Here is a 20371-nt window from a genome sequence, read left to right on the forward strand (position 1 = left end):
GTCTTTCTGGGCTGGGTTTTGTCAATGTAGTAGTCATAAGGCCTAAAAGCTCACTCAGACCGCTGTAAGACACATACACAGTTTACAACTCAACACTACAGATCAGCTTATTTTTCTTGCTTTCTAGAGCTTGTTTGGAGACTTGAAACACAGAGTTGCTATAAATATAGCCTTATTTTGTTTCTAATTTCTCATCTGCTTATTGCTATATACAATGCAATGCATCAATTACAAAATGTTCTCAAAACTCCTTCAACTAGCACAATCTGATAACATTAAAACTGTCTCAATTCTCATCTTGCGTTCACTTGAGGATCTAATCCATCTTCAGAAATATCGAAAAACAAGTCATCACTCTTACACAATGCATACACGATATCCACCATACTCGGCCGCTTGGAAGGATCTCTATGCACACAAGCAATGGCGATATCTGTTACACTCATCAGACTCTCCATTGAGCATGTGTCCTGCAAAAATACCACATCCATCCATTCTTTCATTCTTTTCACCTTGCTCTCCTCATTCCCCTCCAAAATTCCACCAACACTTGTCCACAATGCCCTCCCCTCGTCATCAACTGCCTCCTTGCCTGATAGAAGCTCAAGCAGCACCACCCCGAAAGAGAAAACATCCATTTTTGTCGATACTACCCCATCTGTTAGATACTCGGGCGCCATATAGCCTTGAGTTCCAACAATGTGCATAGTTATGGCATTGCAGCCTGATTTGGCTAGTCCAAAGTTTGCAATTTTAGCCCTCATGTTTGAGTCCAAGAGAACATTGCTACTTTTGATGTCTTTATGTACAACTCTTGGCCTGGTATGCTCATGAATGTATTGCAGGCCATTGGCAACATCAACGGCAATCCTTAACCTTGTTTTCCAGTTCAACTTTTTGTTTTTGTTTTCGTGTAGCCATGAATGGAGAGAGCCATTTTCAACGTACTCATAGATCAAATAGCAATTTGCATCTTCAGGGTCTATGCAGAAACCTTCTAGCTTCACCAGATTCCCATGATTTACCTTCAAAATGAATGATTGTGGTTCAGTAATTACTAATTACTAGCAAACTAAAATGAAGGTCAAAGGCAAGGAGATAGGCCTAATCCTCTTTACTAATTATAAATAACTTGCCTCCTTTGCTGTAGCTATCAAGATCTAAATCTTTCTGGCCAACATGTGCAGGGTGGAACAAATTCAGTTCATTTGTCATTGTCAATCTTCTTTAAGCTAAACTAACTTATTATAACAATTATTTTGATTAAAAACAATCGAAAAAAACAATCATATACTCGAACTAATAGAACAATTTCATTCTAATGGGTAATCAAAAGGCTTATTTTTTAATAGAGAGAATCATGAATAAGTTAAACCTTCTGACTAGTAAAGCATATGATTTAAAACCTCAAACCTAATACTCAAGACAGGTCACTATACCTAACCATTATTTTATAATCAGTAAAAACGATTAAATGTTGGCCACCACATTTAAGCAATTTTTATAATGGGATTCTTCCACTGGTGTCTTTATCTCTGATGGAATGTTCAGATTTTTCAGCCACGTAATTCTGTTTATTACGTTATATCCCCATGTTTTCAGGATTTTATTCCTCTACCTCCTCCCTGGACCCTGACTACACCGTATTGTATGGTCTAATTGCATCCAGTGAACTTCCGGAAATAATTGTTTTGTTCTCATTTTTCACTACTTACTCTGGAACTATACTTAAACTGAGAACTTGCAATCAATACAGAGAATTAAAATAGTGTTTCCTGGTCTACTCTGCCATGCCAAAAAACTATTATCTTTTTGGGAATCTGAAACATTAAAGGCTATACTGTTTTTGAAAAAAGAAAAAAAAATTACCTTTTGTAAGATCTTCAACTCCTCACAGGCATTCCATTTCATCATCTTGATTGCATAGACCTCTCCATTAATGAACCCTTTGTAAACAGACCCTTGAATCAAGCAATCCTCACTGAAATCATTTGTAGCTTCTCTGAGTTCTTCAATGTTGAACAATTTGTACTTGTCCAAGCAATCTGAAACATCTGCCATTAAATTAACTTCCATATTCTTGAAGCCCTTCCCTCCCTTATCAAACTGTAGCTTCTGCTTCTCAGCATCATCAGACTTCCTCTTTCTCCTCTTCTTCAAAATAACCTCACTATATATCAACATCCCAGTAACCAAAACCAACAAGACTCCACAAATAGCCAACCCAATTGCCAATCCTGTATTAACTCCTTTTCTCTCAGTCTTTCCAGCTCCAGGAGATGCCGGAGTAACAGCATCAGGCTGTGTTAGTTGTGGGAGTTGTGGAAGTCTCGCGACTGGGACAAATATAGTTTCAAATGTCTGACTGTTATTCCCATTAACATCTATTATAGACTGTGTTTCTATTCCAAACATTGAAGCAACTGATGATAAGTTGTCAGAAGGTTGAAGCACATAAGACACAAGATAACTCACTTGATTTTGCAATTGAGTTTCATTAGGACACTTGCAAAAGATTGGAAATTGAACAACATCACCAGCTTCAAGTTCAGTAGGGACTACAGTAGGATTCACAATCATAACAGATTGATAAGTTGTCAAATTCAGGTACAGGTATGTGGATACAAGGTAAAAAGTGTCACCCTGCACGATTGTGTATGACAGATTGGCAAAAGAGATGCTATAGCTGGTATTTAAAGTATTACAAGAGCAGGTTAAAGGGACAAAAAGAGGCTGGTTTTGTATGAGAGGAGACGATGGGGAGGATATATTGCTAGGGTTTGATATCATGAGGCGGCTCACTGAAAAAAGGTCACCTATTGAGGCAAGGTCTAGTAAATTAGGTGCCGAGGCTCGATAACTAGGTGCCGAGGCTCGATAGAAAGCATAAGTTTGGCATTGATTGGTGGTCTGATTGGGACTGCAAGTGTAGCCTGTGGTGTTTGGTAGGAACTCTTGTGATTGAACATAACAAAGAAAGAAGAGCAACAGAAAAGAGGAAGAGAGATACCGGAGTTTGATTCTCATTTTGGTTTCAGCTATCTGTTTCTCTTCCCTGCTCTTGAATGTATTTAGAACAGATTTATATAAAGTTACAGACAGGAAGATGAATCTGGTTCTCGCTTTCAGTCTTCGTCAATACATATTTTAATCAAGACGCCAATGCTTATCCCTGCTTCTCATTCAACGTATTGGGTCCTACAATCTTAAATTAAATTAAAACTCAACTGCTTCAGTCAACTTGATTGGAGGACGGGTAAATCCACCACTACCATCTCCTGCTTTTCTAATTTTTTTTTTTTTTTTTTTTTTTAAGTTTTCCCACAAGTCCACAACCAAAAGAAATATTTACGGAAAGCTTGGTCGTCGTAACTTTTGGATTCATTTGATCAATGCATAGAATGGGAATCTTTGCTAACACAAGCAGCAGAAATTTGAAGTTTCTGTTAAATAAGTGTAACGACCTTCAAGCAAGCCACATTGGTTATACTGTATATACAAGTTGGGTCACTTGATGACCTAATAATCCTTCATTGCAGCAGCCAGGAGGGTAACTGTGAGTTTATCAGCTTAAGGGTGATTTCTGAGTCTGCCGAAATCCATGGCATCTATTTAGTACATTGTATTGAGAGCTGTGAAAAAACATTTCATAATCCTTGATTTCTTACTGTGACTCTGACTTTTCATGCACTTATGTTGAACATTAAAGGCAAATAAGTTCCATGTCGCGTGGGACAAGTTCCTTGAATTCCAGTACCAGCTATTTTTTTTAATTTCCTCATTTGACAACTGCTACATGATTCCTTCATACAGCCCTTTGAACAAGTAAATATTCATTGGTAAAACTACTGCAAATAAGAAAGTTTGATAACAGTACACATCTGGCCCAACTTCTATATCCAATAATGATGTCATTCTTAGACTTTACCTGAGTGTTGTCAGTTTCAGATTATCTAATCAAAACGGATTTTTTCTTTTGGAAAATTATTCAGCAAGTAAGACTGGTTATATAAGACTGTAATTATTATTATTTATATTTTTGATGTTTCATGTTTGATTTTGGCCAAAGACCAAGAAAGGTATCAATATGCTATCCTGATAATAGCCAAGAAAATTAGCAGCCATGGCACATGAAAGCACAGAAAACAACAAACATAAAATGGGACAAAAATATGGACTCTACTTTCCATCCTAATGTTGCCTATAAACTAAGCAATTACAACTCTTTTTCCAAGACAAAAAATATCCTTTTGTTCTTCCATCCATTTTTACAGTTAAAGCCCTGAGGTGTCCCTCTTTCTCGCTAAATTCCCTCATCTCATGGTATTGTAGTTCTCGGTTAACTTGTCACGACTCATGTGCTCTGCTTTCTCATTTAGTCTTGAATGGTTCCGGCAGAAAGTCAGTTTGGACACTCTCTTCTCTTGGGAAGATGCCTCTGTTTTTCATCTTCTTCTCAGTCATGGGATTTCGGTTCTACCACTTTGTAGACCTTGACTTTGTCTTTTTGAGTCAACTTGATTGAAGGACGGGTAAAGTAAATCCACCACAACCTGCCCCTGGTTTCTAAACCTTTATTACTATTTTATTTTCTCCACCTCAAAAAGATAAGATAATTAAGCTTTATTTCTAATTCTTTTCTTATACAGTCAACCCCACAACCTCAATTGCATTCATATTATATACTGTTTGGTTGATGAGAAATTTACCATACCACCAAGATTTGTATATTGATTTTACAAATTGGCTTGCCTATGACCAAATCCTCATTGCAGGAGGGCAAGTGTGAGCTTAAAGGTGATCCAAGGTTGCTGAAACTCATTGTCCCTACTAAAATATTAACGGGTGGGTTTGGTTTATTGTTTTTATCCATATTCTCAATCCTATTCTTCAAATATTGTTTGACACATTATTCCCAAAATATTAGTCTATTTTTTTTAATTATTTTTAGACTCCATAAGTTTATTAATCTCATTAAATACCCCCCCAAAAAAGGTTTAAAAACTAACAGAAACAAACCCACCCACAACACTTACCAGATTCCCTCAACCACTGTCGGTAGTAGCCGAAATCTGTTACAACAGTCACACGACCACCGATAATGGTCAGATCTGACAATCAGTGACGGCCAAAAAAATGGCCGGCGTTGACTATCAACGACGGTCATATCGCTGACGATTAAAGTTGGTCTTTTTTGGTCGTCGAAGGCCGCATCTGGCCTTAGATCTGACATTTTCCGATCAAATCTGTGGTGGATATGGCCGGAAAAGGCCATATCGATCGAATACCTGTCAGATCCGATCAGATTTTGTGGTTTTCCAATTTTTTGGTCAGATTTCGACGGTGGTGGCCAGAGTTTGACACTTTGGGTGTTAGGAGTGTTTTTGTCATTTTACAATATTTTAATATATTAGGGTGTTTATTAAATTAGCAAATCTTGGGGGTTTTTTCATAAATTTTTAAATTTTATCTCGTAATACTTTCCTATTCAATCATCTAATATTATCTCTAAAATCTTACCCAAAATAATAAACCAAACGCACCCAAGACTTTCCTGCATTAATGTTGAATACAGAGGCAAGAGGGTCCTTTGAATTGTCAGCAACAAAAAATCTAGATGCTTCGTCAATAAAGGCAACAACAAATTTCATCATTACCTCACAATCACGTCATAAATACGTTAACATTTAGTCATCCAGTTTTGAACAATCAAATCTCATTAAAGTTATGCATTTACAAAACTTAATATGTATATACTAAGAAAGAGGCATGGTCAACAACACGTGTCCTACTGGCTACTTCTACATATCTATGTGGAAAAACTTAGGAAGATCCAAGTGATGTAACCATTTTCATGCTCAGAAACTTTGTATCCTATCCAGTGAAAGTTCATAGAAGTTGTGTATATAGAGTTANGAGTCAACTTGATTGAAGGACGGGTAAAGTAAATCCACCACAACCTGCCCCTGATTTCTAAACCTTTATTACTATTTTATTTTCTCCACCTCAAAAAGATAAGATAATTAAGCTTTATTTCTAGTTCTTTTCTTATACAGTCAACCCCACAACCTCAATTGCATTCATATTATATACTGTTTGGTTGATGAGAAATTTACCAGACCACCAAGATTTGTATATTGATTTTACAAATTGGCTTGCCTATGACCAAATCCTCATTGCAGGAGGGCAAGTGTGAGCTTAAAGGTGATCTAAGGCTGCTGAAACTCATTGTCCCTACTAAAATATTAAGACTTTCCTGCATTAATGTTGAATACAGAGGCAAGAGGGTCCTTTGAATTGTCAGCAACAAAAAATCTAGATGCTTTGTCAATAAAGGCAACAACAAATTTCATCATTACCTCACAATCACATCATAAATACGTTAACATTCAGTCATCCAGTTTTTAACAATCAAATCTAATTAAAGTTATGCCTTTACAAAACTAAATATGTATATACCAAGAAAGAGGCATGGTCAACAATACATGTGTCCTACTGGCTACTCTACATATCTATGTGGAAAAACTTAGGAAGATCCAAGAGATGTAACCATTTTCATGCTCAGAAACTTTGTAACCTATCCTGTGAAAGTTGATAGAAGTTATGTGTATAGAGTTAGGGGTATATGTGTAAATGTAAGGTAATGAAAATATATATAGGGTGTAATATTATTTTATTTGATTATTGAATAAACTACAGTAGAATATTTTATCACATGGTATTAGAGCACTGGTCTTAGGGTTTTGTTCTGGTGGCCGATGGCACTGTTCACACGATACTGTTCGGGAGACACTGTTCACGGTTGTTACTTTTTCCAGCGACTAAGTCTGTCGCGTCTCCTGTTGCTAAGATGACCTCTGTTCAGTTATTTATTTCTCTTGCAGCTTCCTATGGTTGGCCCCTTCACCAACTTGATGTCAAAAATGTCTTTCTTCATGGTGATCTTCTTGAGGAGGTTTACATGGAGCAACCACCAGGGTTTGTTGCTCAAGGGCAGTTTGGAAAGGTATGCAAACTGAGGAAATCTTTATATGGTTTGAAACAATATTCACGTGCTTGGTTTTGGGAGATTTAGTGATGTAGTGACTGAATTTGGTTTGCACAAAAGTGCTTATGATCATTATGTCTTCTATAGGCAATCTAGTTCTGGTATTCTCCTCATTGTTGTTTATGTTGATGACACTGTAATCACTGGTAGTGATAGTGTTGGTATTCATAGTTTGAAAATCTTTTTGACTTCCAAATTTCACATGAAAGACTTAGGCTCTTTAAAGTATTTTCTAAGAGTTGAGGTTTCTCGAAGTAGGAGAGAATTGTCTTGTCTCAACACAAGTATGATTTATTGATTAAAACAGGTCTAATTGGAGCCAAGCCTTGTGATACTCCTATGATTCTTAACGTAAAATTGAATGTTGAGGATGGAGAGGTGTTTGATGATCCAGAGCAATAAAGACGAATAGTTGGAAATTTGAATTATCTTACAGTAACTCGTCTAGATATTGCTTTCTCAGTGAGTGTGGTAAGCCAATTTATGTCATCTCCTAGGACACCTCATTGGGATGCGGTTCTTCATATTTTGAAATATCTCAAAAGGGCTCCTGGACGTGGGATCCTTTATAGTAATAATGGTCACAGTAAAATACAAGGATTTTCAGATGCAAATTGGACATGATCATTTGTAGACAGGCGTTCTGTGACTGGAATTTGTGCTTTTGTTGGAGGAAATCTTATTTCTTGGAAAAGTAAGAAACAACTTGTTATAGCTAGATCAAGTGCAAAATCTGAGTACCGAGCTATGACACAAGTAACTTATGAGCTTATATGGATGAGATATCTCCTTATAGAAGTTGGAATTGGTGATCCAGGGATTATGAACTTGTGGTGTGATAACCAAGCAGTCATACATATAGCCAACAATCTAGTTTTTCATGAGCAGACAAAGCATATAGAAGTCGATTATCATTTTGTGCGAGAGAAACTTGAACAGAAATTAATTTCCACTAAGCATGTTAAAACAGGAGAACAACTAGCTGATTTCTTTACTAAATCTTTAGTTGGAAAAAGGGTAATCTATGTTTGTAACAAGTTGGGCATGATAGATATATATATTCCAGCTTGAGGAAGAGTGATAGAAGTTATGTGTATAGAATTAGGGGTATATATGTAAATGTAAGGTAGTGAAAATATATATAGGATATAATATTATTTTATTTAATTATTGAATAAACTACAGTAGAATATTTTATCACAAAAGTTATGCAAGCTTCAGATTATCCAATCAAAATGACCTTTGACCTTAACAAATTTTTTTGGCAAGCCTCTGGTTTGACACTTGTTATTAGCCTGCAGCAATATTATATCTTAAACTTAATCGGCATTGACACCATGATCCATGAGTTACTTGTTTGCTTAATAGTCTCTAAAATGACAAGATATTTCTAAAATGAGATGTAGAGATAGGTGTGAAGATGCTATTCTGAACATCATATTTCTTAAGAGTTTCATTGCCATGGCACTTGAACTTTATAGAACGTATACAAAACAAAACAGCTCATATACAGAAGCAAAATGAAAATGAGAGGAAAATATGAACTATACCTTGCATTCTAATTTTGCTTATAAAGTAACAATTACAATCCCTATTCATCAGAGGAAATTATCTCTTTGTTGTTTCTTCCACCTTCACTGTGAAATCCCAGAGGTGTCCATATTTCTCATTGAATTCCCAGATGCTCATGGTATTGTAGTCATTGATTAACTTGTCACGAGCTCCCCTTTCCATATTGTATATCTCGGGCTCAAAGTTGTGGGGTTTGTCCGGCTTATCTAACTCAAATATGGTGAAAATTGTAACAAAAACAGCTGCTCCAATGAACAAGTACTCCCCCTAAAAGATCACAAATGAGAGGAGTTTCTCAATTAAAGATGAAACATATAGGTGGTTATTCTCAGTTCTTAAAATCATTAACTGGAGACTCAATAATGAATACTTTCATAGGTTTAAATCTAGATTTAGAGTTACCGGAACATTGAAATACATTCCTGCAGCAACTGCAGGGAGGAAAGCCCATGATATAAATCCTGAAAAACAATAAAAGAGAATTCAATTACTTAAAAATGACAGTGCCTTTAATTTAAGTTCCATGTTATCAAAGGTCTGCAACAGCTATTGATACCTTGAAAGCCTGATGGCGGTTCTGTGGCCCTGACATCGTCGGCAATTGCTCCCCAAAATGATCCTATATATAAAATTTTCAGCAATATTAATAAAATGGTGAAGATTTGATAGTCTCATAACAAAAGGTTCATAAAACATATTCAATTCTTCCTCGAGAAAAAAAAAAAAAAAAAAAATCAACTTTACACCCAGATAAAATTAATCCCTTAAGTTTGATAGACATGAAATTTCAAGAAGAAAAAGAATCATTCACCAAACGCTTATACAACATTCAAGTTCAGAACCCTCTAATTGCAATTACATGTTTATCAACCCAACAGAAAAATAGTTAACAAATGGAATGAAGCCCTTATAGATTAATCAAAAAAGTAAACTTGAGACCTCTCTCGTCGGTTTCGAAGTAAGTATGGTGCCCATCATACTCTCCATATTTAAAATCTTCCTGCACTCAACAACACACATTAAAGCATCAAAACCATTATTTTTAACATCTACTTAAGCATACATGATACAGTAAAAATCTCAATAACATGTATTCATGCAATTTTCACTTCACTTATATATAAAGTTTGAATGAAACGAGTTTACAGCATAATCCATGCATAGAGAGAGTGTTAAGAAGATATACAGGGCTAACACCGAATGTGGCCCAACGGTCAACTGGATCTTCGTTGAGATCTGGCTCGATGAGATTCAGCTTCCCACCTGCATTCAACTTTGTGAGCCCACTTCGACCACTAGATTTTCCGTACAATCCGACATTATAAGAAGCTTTGTTTAGTTTGAGATTGATGTCAGAGTTCTTAGAACTGGTTTTGGGAACTGAATTGACAGAGAAAACAGAGAGTGATGAAGATGAACAAACTGCCATCTCTCTTCTATCATCTTCTTTTTAGCTCCATGTTTTATAGCCTTTAATTGCCCGCCTCACTTAACGGTAAGATAAAGTTCCCGTGATGGTTGTCTCATAAGATGTAATGCAATGTATACGTGGCATCCGATTAGTGGACGTTCTTGTTTACTTTCGTGACAGCCAGTGAGTCGATTGTCAGTCTTTTGTACATTGGAGTTTTGGGCTCCTCCTCTAGTCCGCCTTATCCACTTTGGAGTTATTACTTCTTTCCTCTCAAAATAAATTAAAAAAAATCTTTAAATAATTGATAGATTTTTTTTGTCACGAGGTTTTAGGATTGGTTTACACGTATCTCAAATAATCTTCGAACTTTAGAATTAGCTCGTGCTTGAAACTATCGACTAATTAAGAAGCTTAGGTGATTGATATTAGGTCTTTGTCTTTTTCATCTATCGGTGATTGATAGATAGGTTTTTGTCTTTTTTTTATTTATTTATCATTTATTCTCAAATTGTATAAAATTGATTTGAATATTAAGGTCATGTTCCCTCTGCGTCCCGTGTGAAGTTAGGCAATACAAATACAAAATCTAAAATCAATTGAAATTTATAAATAATTTTGATATCTAAAAAATTATGAAATTTGGTTTTGGAAAATTTCAACAAAACACATGCCTGTAATGGGTAGAATCTTATTATTAAACGACATTATCACTAACTCATGTTGCTTCAACGTGCTTTCCTCTCGAATCTCTCTGCCCTTTTTATCTCATCATCCTCANAATACAAATACAAAATCTAAAATCAATTGAAATTTATAAATAATTTTGATATCTAAAAAATTATGAAATTTGGTTTTGGAAAATTTCAACAAAACACATGCCTGTAATGGGTAGAATCTTATTATTAAACGACATTATCACTAACTCATGTTGCTTCAACGTGCTTTCCTCTCGAATCTCTCTGCCCTTTTTATCTCATCATCCTCATTCTCACTCTCACACTCACACTCTTGGTCCAAGTCTCCTCACTGTCCGCACTTCCGTTTCTATCTCAGCGTAAGTTCTGTCAACTACTAGTTTCAGTTTGGTTTTTCTTTAGTTCCTTAATCAATTGATATGTATGGATGGTTGGATTAAATTTATACTTTGTGAATTCCACTTCACTAATTTCTGCATTTATTCTATTCCATGTCTTGATCAGTTTTATCACTTTTTGAATTGGATGATTTCTGTGTTATTTAACACTCGTATGTTGAAGGTTCCTTGCTGAATCATTGGTATTAGTTTTGTTAAATATTTTAATTTTTTTTTAACTAAATTTGTATTTGGTTTCGTCTCAAGTGTTGAAAGTAAATGTACTAAAGTCCAAGAAAACTCTGGATTCTTGATACAAGAAGTGATAATTATATCATTTACTTTTAGCGATTTTGTTGATAGAATAGAATATTGCGGCAAACATATTATTGTCATAAATCGAGTTAATTAACTTCGGGGTTGCTATGACTTATTACTGTCACTGACTGTTGCGGAGGCTTTTTCTTATGTTTAATACATATTAACTGAAAATAACTTAGGTTGGTTAATTTGATTAGTTGAAATTCTAATTGTTGTTTCAGTAATTATCGATGTAACTAGTTGGTTGTCTATGTTTTCCTTGTTTTATAAGTGCAGGCAACACCTATCATTTCTGATGTTCTTGGTTTTACTTTTTATACCACCTCTAGCAGTTGCAACTTCTTTTCTCTATTTCTTTCTTTATTTTTGGAATATTCATTTGCTTCATCAAGGTATTCAAAGAATTTCTTATTTTAAATTCAGAAATAATTAATTAATTACTCAACGGTTATTTTTGCAGATTTTTTTTTTTTTTTTTTTTTTTTAAATGTTTTGACTCCCAAATTCTATCAGGTTCCTAGAACTTATTAATATGTCTTCACATTCACATGTATATTTGTTGTTGTAAATAGAAGTAAACTATGATATTTTCTTTTATAACTGAGCACACTAATGCACACATAAAAGTTGCTTCATTATGAATTGTTTATATGCACCAAACCATGAAATGGTTATATATACCATGCAATTTATATAATTCAGATTTAGAAATTGTCATACTTTTGTGGGAGAAGGAAAGCGTAAGATTTGGGAGAATGTAATTGTTACATGTGTTTCAGTCCCTGAATCCAATGTTTTATTTGAGGCCAATCTACTGATTATTACTTGAATGGTTGTATTGCACCTTCAATTTTGTGGACTAATTGTGTTTCGCCTAATACAGAAATGTGTTCCCGTTCTCAAAATTCTTACCTGGTTGACTGTTAGTTATTTATGATTGTATTTTTCGTTAAATATGTAGTAAACAACTGTCCACATCTCTAGCCATGGATAGTTCTAAGGCTGACACCCCTAAGGAAATTCCCTCGGGGTTAGACTCATCCACTGAAGAAGAATATGCTTCCCAATCCAAGTTGCTTCAAGAGTTTGTTAATATCTCTACCATTGACAAGGCGTGGACTTTTAAGTCGGGCAATGGTATGACTAGCAATGTTTGCAACTTTTTGCCCTACTTCATTCCTTCATAATGCCCATGGTTCACAATAATTTTTGGTTTTAAATCGTTGTTGCAGGAATAGGCACACAGGCAATTTTTTCAATTAGCCAACCAAATCTTTTGGCTAACAAGAAGAGGAAGTTTATGCTATCTACTGCTATTTCAAAGGAAAATAGTAATTCTGTAAACTTTCAATGGGCCCCATTTCCTGTTGAGATGACAGGTGCATCTACAATTGTTCCATCACCTTCAGGTTCAAAGCTTCTTGTAGTAAGGAATCCAGAAAATGAATCTCCTACTCATCTTGAAATCTGGAGTCAATCTCAGTTGGAAAAGGAATTCCAAATCCCTCAAACTGTGCATGGCTCTGTATACGTTGATGGATGGTAACTAATTAACTGACTATCATTCTTCTTGTGATTAGTCTTTAGTATGCTGAGTTAATCTAAAATATAATTGCCTCTTTGCATGTGTGTTTAGCTGTAGTACTGTTCAATTTTATAAGTAGTTATACTGGTAGTGGCTGTGTTTGTGCTAGCAGAAGAGTTTTTATCCATATTATCTTACCAGTCCCAGAAAAATTGAAAGCTTCCTTGATGATACAGGTTTGAGGGAATATCTTGGAACTCTGATGAAACTCTTATTGCTTATGTTGCCGAGGAACCATCTCCTCCAAAGCCAACATTTAGTATGGGCTACCAGAAAGCTGGTTCCTCGGATAAGGATTGTGGTACCTGGAAGGGTCAAGGTGATTGGGAGGAGGATTGGGGAGAAACCTATGCGGGAAAGAGGCAGCCTTCTCTTTTCTTAATCAACTTTGACAGGTCTGCATCTTTGTTTTGTTTATTCTATTGCTATGATTAGTTAAATAGAGTTTATATTCGAATGTTGAAACCTAAAATTAAACTTCCCATTTCTGTGTAGTGGAGAAGTACAAGCTGTAAAAGGAATTCCAAAATCTTTGAGCGTTGGGCAAGTTGTGTGGGCTCCATCAACTGAAGGCTTGTCCCAATTATTGGTTTTTGTTGGGTGGCCATCAGATTCAAGAAAGCTTGGTATAAAATATTGCTACAATAGGGCATGTGCATTATATGCAGTCAGGGCATCACTTTACAAATCAGAAGGCAGTGAGCTCGAACTCAAGTGGGTCACTGGCTTTTTAAATTTCAGTCCTTTTTTTCTTTTTTAAATTATTTTTTGTGTGTGTGTGTGTGCGTGTTGGGGTGGGGGGTGGCCCCGCTGGGTTGGGGGGATGTGGTTGATATCATATAGGAGTTGGATAACTAACTAACTCTGATGTATTGAATAATTTTGAATTTCTATTCATGTTCCAGAGATAGCTCCTGTAAAGATTTTCCTGTGGTTAACTTAACTCAAACCATCAGCAGTGCCTTCTTTCCACGATTCAGGTATTACAATGGTCTTGCATTTTTATTATTGGGTACTGTTTGATTTGACCTGTTAAAAACATTTGTTTGTTTTGATAATTGAGGAATATACAAATTAATTTTATTAAGATTTAGAGAAATTTGCTAGGAATCTGTAGCCATTACAATTAATTTTATACCTTTATTAAAGTAGGGGTTTGGTCAGTAGATCATAGTTGTTTAGTTTGCTTTGAACCTTCTGGTTCTGGTTGAACATACACTATGGTTTTTTTGTTTCTTTTTTCTGTCTTTCCAGTCCAGATGGAAAGGTCCTTGTGTTTTTATCTGCAAAATGTTCTGTGGACTCTGGTGCGCATTGTGCAACAAATTCACTTCACAGAATTGATTGGGCCGCCAATGGAAAGCCGTCTACATCTGATAAAATTATTGATGTGGTGAGTAATCTAGTATTTATAGTTATTTTTCGATATAATCAACTTCATTGACTGATTGAAACCTCATTATTTGTATTCAATACTTTGTTTTCTTGCATGCTTGTGCAAGTTATGAACCTTGATTCTGCTATGAACCTGTGAAATAAGCGCTTACCTACTAGATTACTAACCTTTATGAACACAAGTTATGGAGATAGAGCTAAATATTTTGTTTGCTTAAGTGCTCCACTCTCTTTTGTTTTATTTGGTGATAAATCGGCCAACAGCATACTTAGGTAAATAGTTTTGAAGGATTTGGAACACCTTGATTTCTTCATATACTTATTTATCTATTTATTCTTTTGGTTTCATGATATAGCTGCATTTCACATTGCTTTATTCTATAAAATCTCTGCAGATTCCAGTCGTGCAGTGTGCAAAGGATGATTGCTTCCCAGGGCTTTATTGTTCAGATATCCTAAGTAATCCATGGCTTTCTGATAGATGCACTCTGATTTTATCTTCCACCTGGGGTAGTAGTCAAGTAATAATTTCAGTGAATGTGCTGAGGTAACTTAATGATTTTATAACCTTGTTTGATGAAATCTTTTTGACAAAATCAACTGATGATATGATTATTAAATTACAGTGGAGAGTCATTACGCATTAGCCCCACTAAGTCAAATTTTTCATGGAATGTTCTTACACTAGATGGGGACAATATTATTGCTGGTAACACAGAGATCTGTTCTTTATCCATAGCACATCTTATTTTGAAGCAAAGAAATTGAATTAAATTCTTCTCTTTTGACATTTGCAGTGTCTAGCAGTCCAGTAGACATTCCTCAAATCAAATACGGTTATCTTGTTGAGAGTGCAAATAAGAATGGTGCATGGAATTGGTTAAATGTATCAAGCCCCATCTTTAGATGCTCTGAGAAGGTTATGCATTTTCTTTCATTACATAAGTCAATACAACAAATTAAGATTATATATCAACAGCATCTTTACTTGTGCAGGTTAGATCATTGCTCTCATCCCTGAAATTCAGTATTATGAAAATTCCAGTGAAGGATGTTTCTGCTAACCTAACAGAAGGTATTAAAATGTGATTTTGGTTTAAAGAAACCATAATTTTTGTATTTAAAGTGATGCCTTCATTAAGGCTGTTGGAATATTACTGATGCATTCTGTTGAGAGTGTATGCTTTTGGCTTAATTAGGACTAAAATAGTAATACTGATGTGTCATAGTATTGGATGGATTTATATTCTTATGGTGATAAGAAAGAATAGCGTTGTTTTTCATTAGTTGACGATTGGGAGAATCTAAAAAGAATCAATTGAAAAATGAAATTTAATCTGGGGGTTTTACTGGCAAAGTAGAATTGATCTTGAGTGCTCAGGAGGTTTGGTGAATAATAATAAATCATTTGTTTACTTGATACAAGCAATAGGATATTTCTAAAGTGTCTACACAAGGTTCAGACTCCTGCAAATATTTGATGCCTTAGTTCATGTAGAGTGATGCATTTATTTAATAATCTTTTGGTCTTATACCTGGCAGTATTTGAATTCTGAAATCATATTACTCATGCCAACATGATCTTTGAGGTCCTCTATGTGTTTAATTCATTTCAGGTGCCAAAAAACCGTTTGAAGCTATATTCGTCTCTTCTAATTTTAAGAGAGATAGCGGCTGTGATCCACTAATTGCAGTCCTTCATGGGGGCCCACATTCTGTCTCATTGTCAAGCTTTTCAAAGTCCTTGGCTTTTCTCTCTTCAATTGGTTTCAGCTTGTTGATAATAAATTACAGGCAAGTGAATATTTACCCTTTTAGCTAGGTTAAATTATGAAATTTAAGCTCTATATGTGTGTGTGTGTGTGTGTGTGTGTGTATGTGTGTGTATAACAGAGTATATATCAGGGGAGGACCCAAGAATTAATTTTAGAGGTGGCAAATTAAAAATAATATAATATAAAACAGGAAAAAGTAAATGAGGAGAGTCAAATCTGGAAACATTAATACAAATTCAGGGGGGTTAAAGCAAACAATCAAAATAAATTAATGAAAAATAAAATTTGAGTGGAGTCACCAACCCCCACTCATCATAACTGAAGTCCGCCCAAGTTATATATATATATATATATAGAGAGAGAGAGAGAGAGAGATACACATATATGTAGACATATATATATACATATATCTACATATAAATATACATATATTATATATACTACATATATGTAGAGGTATATATATACATATATACATACATCTCTCTGTCTCTCTCTCTCTCTCTCTATATATATATATATATATATATATGGGGGGACTCAAGTTATGACGAGTGGGGGATGGTGACCCCACTCAAATTTTATTTTTCATTAATTTAGTTTAATTGTTTGCTTTAACCCCCCTGAATTTGTATTCATGTTTCTAGATTTGACATCCCTCATTTACTTTTTTCCTGTTTTATATTATATTTTTTTTAACTTGCCCCCTCTAAAATGAATTCTTGGGTCCGACCCTGGCATACACTTTGTTCTACTAAACCCCAAATCACACAATCCCACTTCGATCACCGAAATTGCTTGACCTTGGAAATAGATTCTTTTTTCTCTCTCTCATGTAACCCCTCTCATGCAAAGAAAAATAAGAAAAGGGGTAGGCATAAATCTTCATTCAAGCTTTTTCTAACATGGTAGTTGATCTCAGAGGGTCACTAGGATTCGGTGAAGAAGCATTGCAATCCCTTCCAGGGAAAGTTGGATCCCAGGTGCTGCTTCTCAATCCAGATTTGTTATGCACACTTTGATTGTTCATTTCCTTCACGAGCAACTAAATTTTCATGAGCAGATTCTTTAGATATTTTAGTATGAGATGTGTCTCCTAATATCTTGGCTTATTACCCACAGGATGTAAATGATGTACTCACTGCTATAGATCATGTTATTGATATGGAACTTGCTAGCTCCTCTAAAATAACTGTGCTTGGCGGCTCCCATGGAGGCTTTCTAACTAGTCACTTGATTGGCCAGGTGTGGTAGTTTTTCATTTGTGATAATACAGATGTGTCCTACTGATCTTTAGGCGTTCTTCAGTAGACTGGATGTTGTGATTTGTTACAACATTTTTATGATTTTGTTATACTTCAAAATCATGAAGATATTTGTTTATAATTTTGTTCAGGCACCAGATAAGTTTGTTGCAGCTGCTTTAAGGAATCCTGTTTGCAATCTTGCACTGATGGTTGGTATAACAGATATCCCTGAATGGTGTTATGTGGAATCTTATGGAAGCAAGGGGAAAGAGAGCTTTACAGACTCACCTTCAGCTGAGCATTTGACTCTCTTTTACAGCAAGTCTCCTATATCACACGTCTCAAAGGTGTGTTTACCAATGTCTTTTACTAGTTTTGGTAGTTGATTCAAGGACGTTTGATTGAAGCACATTAGAATGGAAATGAGATGCCATTCAGTGATCTAATCCAAATAAAACTGAGTGCAAGAAAGCCCTCATCCAAGTGATATTAGAGCATTGGTGATCCACTAAAGAATCCTGCAAGGATTTCCATTTTGGAGAATTGTTACATTATTGTTCAAACTGAATGCAGGGATTAGTGTAGCCAAATGGGCATAATGCCTGTGCATGTTTGATTTGAGTCATTGCTACTGGTTGCTTGGCATGCTTTGGTGATAGCATTTGGAAGCTGTGCTCATGGCATGATCTGAGGCAAAATATCGATAGTAAAGAGTGAAAAAATGTAATTGTCAATATCCAACACTCCTCAAGGATACTAGAGCTGAACAAGATGACCAAGATGAATGAGGTGATGATCAAGATTTATATTTTTACATCAAGTTGTTAGAAAGGGTCTTTGTACAATATATGTAGAGACTCTCTTCCTATCAGTACGAGGTCTTTTAGGTGATTGCAGAAGCAAAACCGTGTGGATTAGGATAAATGTGGACAATATTATACTGCATGGTGAAAAGTTGAACCTATGGACTTATTTCCCACACAAGGATGGTGATGGTGGAGTTTCTCAGTGTTTCTCTTCTCTCTCATCTTTTAGCAAAGTTGAACTCTTTGGCTTGCAATAAGTTGGATTTATTTGCCACGTCCACAGATTTAATTTGATACGAGACAGTAAAACATTTAGAACTTATTTTTCTGGTAAAAAACAAATATATTTCAAAGAATCATGACAGTTGATGGATGCCTGCTAAAATAGAATCTTCTTGCTAACTTACACACTTTGATGGTCTCTGCAGGTCAAAACACCGACCCTCTTTCTTTTAGGTGCTCAGGATCTCCGTGTTCCATTTTCTAATGGCTTGCAAGTAAGATATTTTATTCGACTTGGAAAATGAATTATCTTTATATTTCTGCAAGAGCTTGAATGATTACTAAGTTATTCTGCAAAGGAGCACCAGGTAAAACAACCAGAGAAACAATGGGAATTTCAATGGAAACTTGGTTTTCTTTTCTGCCCTCGGTTGTTGTTTTTGTTCCACTCCCGAAAACCTTGGAACATCCATAAATTATTTAGTGTAGACGATTAGCAGATGGTATGTTAAGATTTCATGAACGGTTTTTGTTTGAATTGTTGTCTAGTGCGCACGGGCACTAAAGGAGAAAGGAGTCGAAACCAAAGTCATTTTGTTTCCCAAGGATGTTCATGCAATTGAAAGGTAAAAATGTCCCTTCATACTTTCATGTTTTATCCTGACCACAACAACCGCAGCCTAGTTTCTGACTTCTGGTATATTTTCCATTTCTGCAGGCCACAGTCGGACTTTGAAAGCTTCCTCAATATTGGAGTGTGGTTCAAGAAGTATTGTAAATGAGCAGGCATTTGACTTGTCTCATGCGTTGCTGATCTGTGCGGGATGAATATATATATATATTTTCGTGATTGTTAAAGTTAATTGAAGATGAAATGGGAGTTAAACAAATCCTTCATCTTTATATGGGTAAAGCTGCTTCTCTCTGTAGCCCTAGTTTCATCCTGTAAAACGACCACTCTTAATAATGGCAACGATCTCTCTCTGTCAGTGTATCGTTGTTTATGTCCTGCTTGATCCTGTTTATTGCTTTGCAGAAATTCTGTAAAATCAGAATAATTACAACATCTTGAAATGATTGATTAAATAAATACAGTTTTCTACGGGACAGATCATTTTGCGGAATACTTATATGTTTTCTTTTATCTATTTACAGCTACAAAATATAGAATAACGGTTTCTTTTATTTACACCCTAATAAATTTTATTTACACCCTTATAAGATTGATATAGTATTAAACTCATCCGTTTCGTTCAGAAAGTATTAAAAATGTCTTTGATGTTAGTGACATGTTAGGGTTTCATTTCATTCAATTTTAAATCTAAAACTATTTTTCCCTCTTTCGTGACTAACCAACTTAAATCAATTTCTTAAATACTTCACTCAAATCAACCTTGAACTTACAATTATATGGTTCAAGTTACACGTTTACATAACAAAGATAAACAAAGATTTAATAATAAAAAACCGAATTAAAAATTGAATTTGGTTAAGATAAATGAATTTAATAAAATATATAAAAACAGTTTTTTTTTTTTAAGTCAAATGTTTTGAAATTTATATTATGAGATAAACAATGACTATAAAGGCTGAAAAATTATAATCAAACCTTAAAATGATTATAATTAAGACAAAATAAAAATAAGTGTATTTTAGTAATAAGTCTCTTTTTTCAAAATAATTAAAATAAAATTTATAAATGAATAATAAATTATGTGAAAACTATTATAATATTTTAATGATTGATAATGAGGAATAAAATAGAAATTGTTTCAAGTTGGTAAGTGATGAAGGGGTAAAACAGATTTTGAATTGAAAATTGGATGGAACCCTAACGTATTACTAACGGCATGAATGTTTTAATACTTCCCAAATGAATCATAGTACTAATCTTACAACCTTCTCTTACAATCT

The 20371-nt window shown here is 34.9% G+C and overlaps 3 protein-coding genes across 3 annotated transcripts; 1 reads left to right on the top strand and 2 right to left on the bottom strand.

Annotated features, from left to right (window-relative positions):
• Positions 1–159: 159 nt before the first annotated feature.
• LOC116130834 (serine/threonine receptor-like kinase NFP) lies at positions 160–3115 on the bottom strand. Its single transcript, XM_031416519.1, has 2 exons — positions 1870–3115; positions 160–1025 (listed from the first exon to the last, which is right to left on the bottom strand). The coding sequence occupies exons 1-2, from the start codon at positions 3025–3027 to the stop codon at positions 294–296; spliced, it is 1890 nt and encodes a 629-aa protein (XP_031272379.1). The 5' UTR covers positions 3028–3115; the 3' UTR covers positions 160–293.
• Positions 3116–8629: 5514 nt separating this feature from the next.
• Positions 8630–10062, bottom strand: LOC116130887 (photosynthetic NDH subunit of subcomplex B 5, chloroplastic). Its single transcript, XM_031416585.1, has 5 exons — positions 9807–10062; positions 9560–9620; positions 9177–9239; positions 9023–9081; positions 8630–8887 (listed from the first exon to the last, which is right to left on the bottom strand). Exons 1-5 carry the CDS (start codon positions 10047–10049, stop codon positions 8657–8659), a joined length of 657 nt encoding a protein of 218 aa, XP_031272445.1. The 5' UTR covers positions 10050–10062; the 3' UTR covers positions 8630–8656.
• Positions 10063–10885: 823 nt separating this feature from the next.
• Positions 10886–19288, top strand: LOC116130824 (acylamino-acid-releasing enzyme). The gene is made up of 18 exons (XM_031416503.1): positions 10886–11088; positions 12389–12564; positions 12660–12969; positions 13189–13407; positions 13508–13726; positions 13918–13992; positions 14267–14405; positions 14803–14954; positions 15034–15116; positions 15205–15326; positions 15404–15482; positions 16024–16201; positions 17105–17165; positions 17305–17427; positions 17579–17776; positions 18664–18732; positions 19007–19083; positions 19176–19288. Exons 1-18 carry the CDS (start codon positions 10910–10912, stop codon positions 19237–19239), a joined length of 2523 nt encoding a protein of 840 aa, XP_031272363.1. The 5' UTR covers positions 10886–10909; the 3' UTR covers positions 19240–19288.
• The last annotated feature ends 1083 nt before the right edge of the window (positions 19289–20371 follow it).

Source organism: Pistacia vera, unplaced genomic scaffold (assembly GCF_008641045.1).
Source record: "Pistacia vera cultivar Batoury unplaced genomic scaffold, PisVer_v2 Contig225, whole genome shotgun sequence".
Lineage (NCBI taxonomy): Eukaryota > Viridiplantae > Streptophyta > Magnoliopsida > Sapindales > Anacardiaceae > Pistacia > Pistacia vera.

What these genes read in the sequence shown, in the direction of transcription:
- LOC116130834 (XM_031416519.1), bottom strand. Translation starts at nt 3,027, where the DNA reads ATGAGAATCAAACTCCGGTATCTCTCTTCCTCTTTTCTGTTGCTCTTC. An exon ending in AGTTGAAGATCTTACAAAAG is followed by an intron (nt 1,026 to 1,869) that starts GTAATTTTTTTT and finishes TTCATTTTGAAG; the next exon opens with GTAAATCATGGGAATCTGGT.
- LOC116130887 (XM_031416585.1), bottom strand. Translation starts at nt 10,049, where the DNA reads ATGGCAGTTTGTTCATCTTCATCACTCTCTGTTTTCTCTGTCAATTCA. An exon ending in CTTCGAAACCGACGAGAGAG is followed by an intron (nt 9,240 to 9,559) that starts GTCTCAAGTTTA and finishes TTTTATATATAG; the next exon opens with GATCATTTTGGGGAGCAATT. An exon ending in ACCGCCATCAGGCTTTCAAG is followed by an intron (nt 9,082 to 9,176) that starts GTATCAATAGCT and finishes ATTGTTTTTCAG; the next exon opens with GATTTATATCATGGGCTTTC.
- LOC116130824 (XM_031416503.1), top strand. Translation starts at nt 10,910, where the DNA reads ATGCCTGTAATGGGTAGAATCTTATTATTAAACGACATTATCACTAAC. An exon ending in TCTGTATACGTTGATGGATG is followed by an intron (nt 12,970 to 13,188) that starts GTAACTAATTAA and finishes TTGATGATACAG; the next exon opens with GTTTGAGGGAATATCTTGGA. An exon ending in CATTTTCTAATGGCTTGCAA is followed by an intron (nt 18,733 to 19,006) that starts GTAAGATATTTT and finishes ATTGTTGTCTAG; the next exon opens with TGCGCACGGGCACTAAAGGA.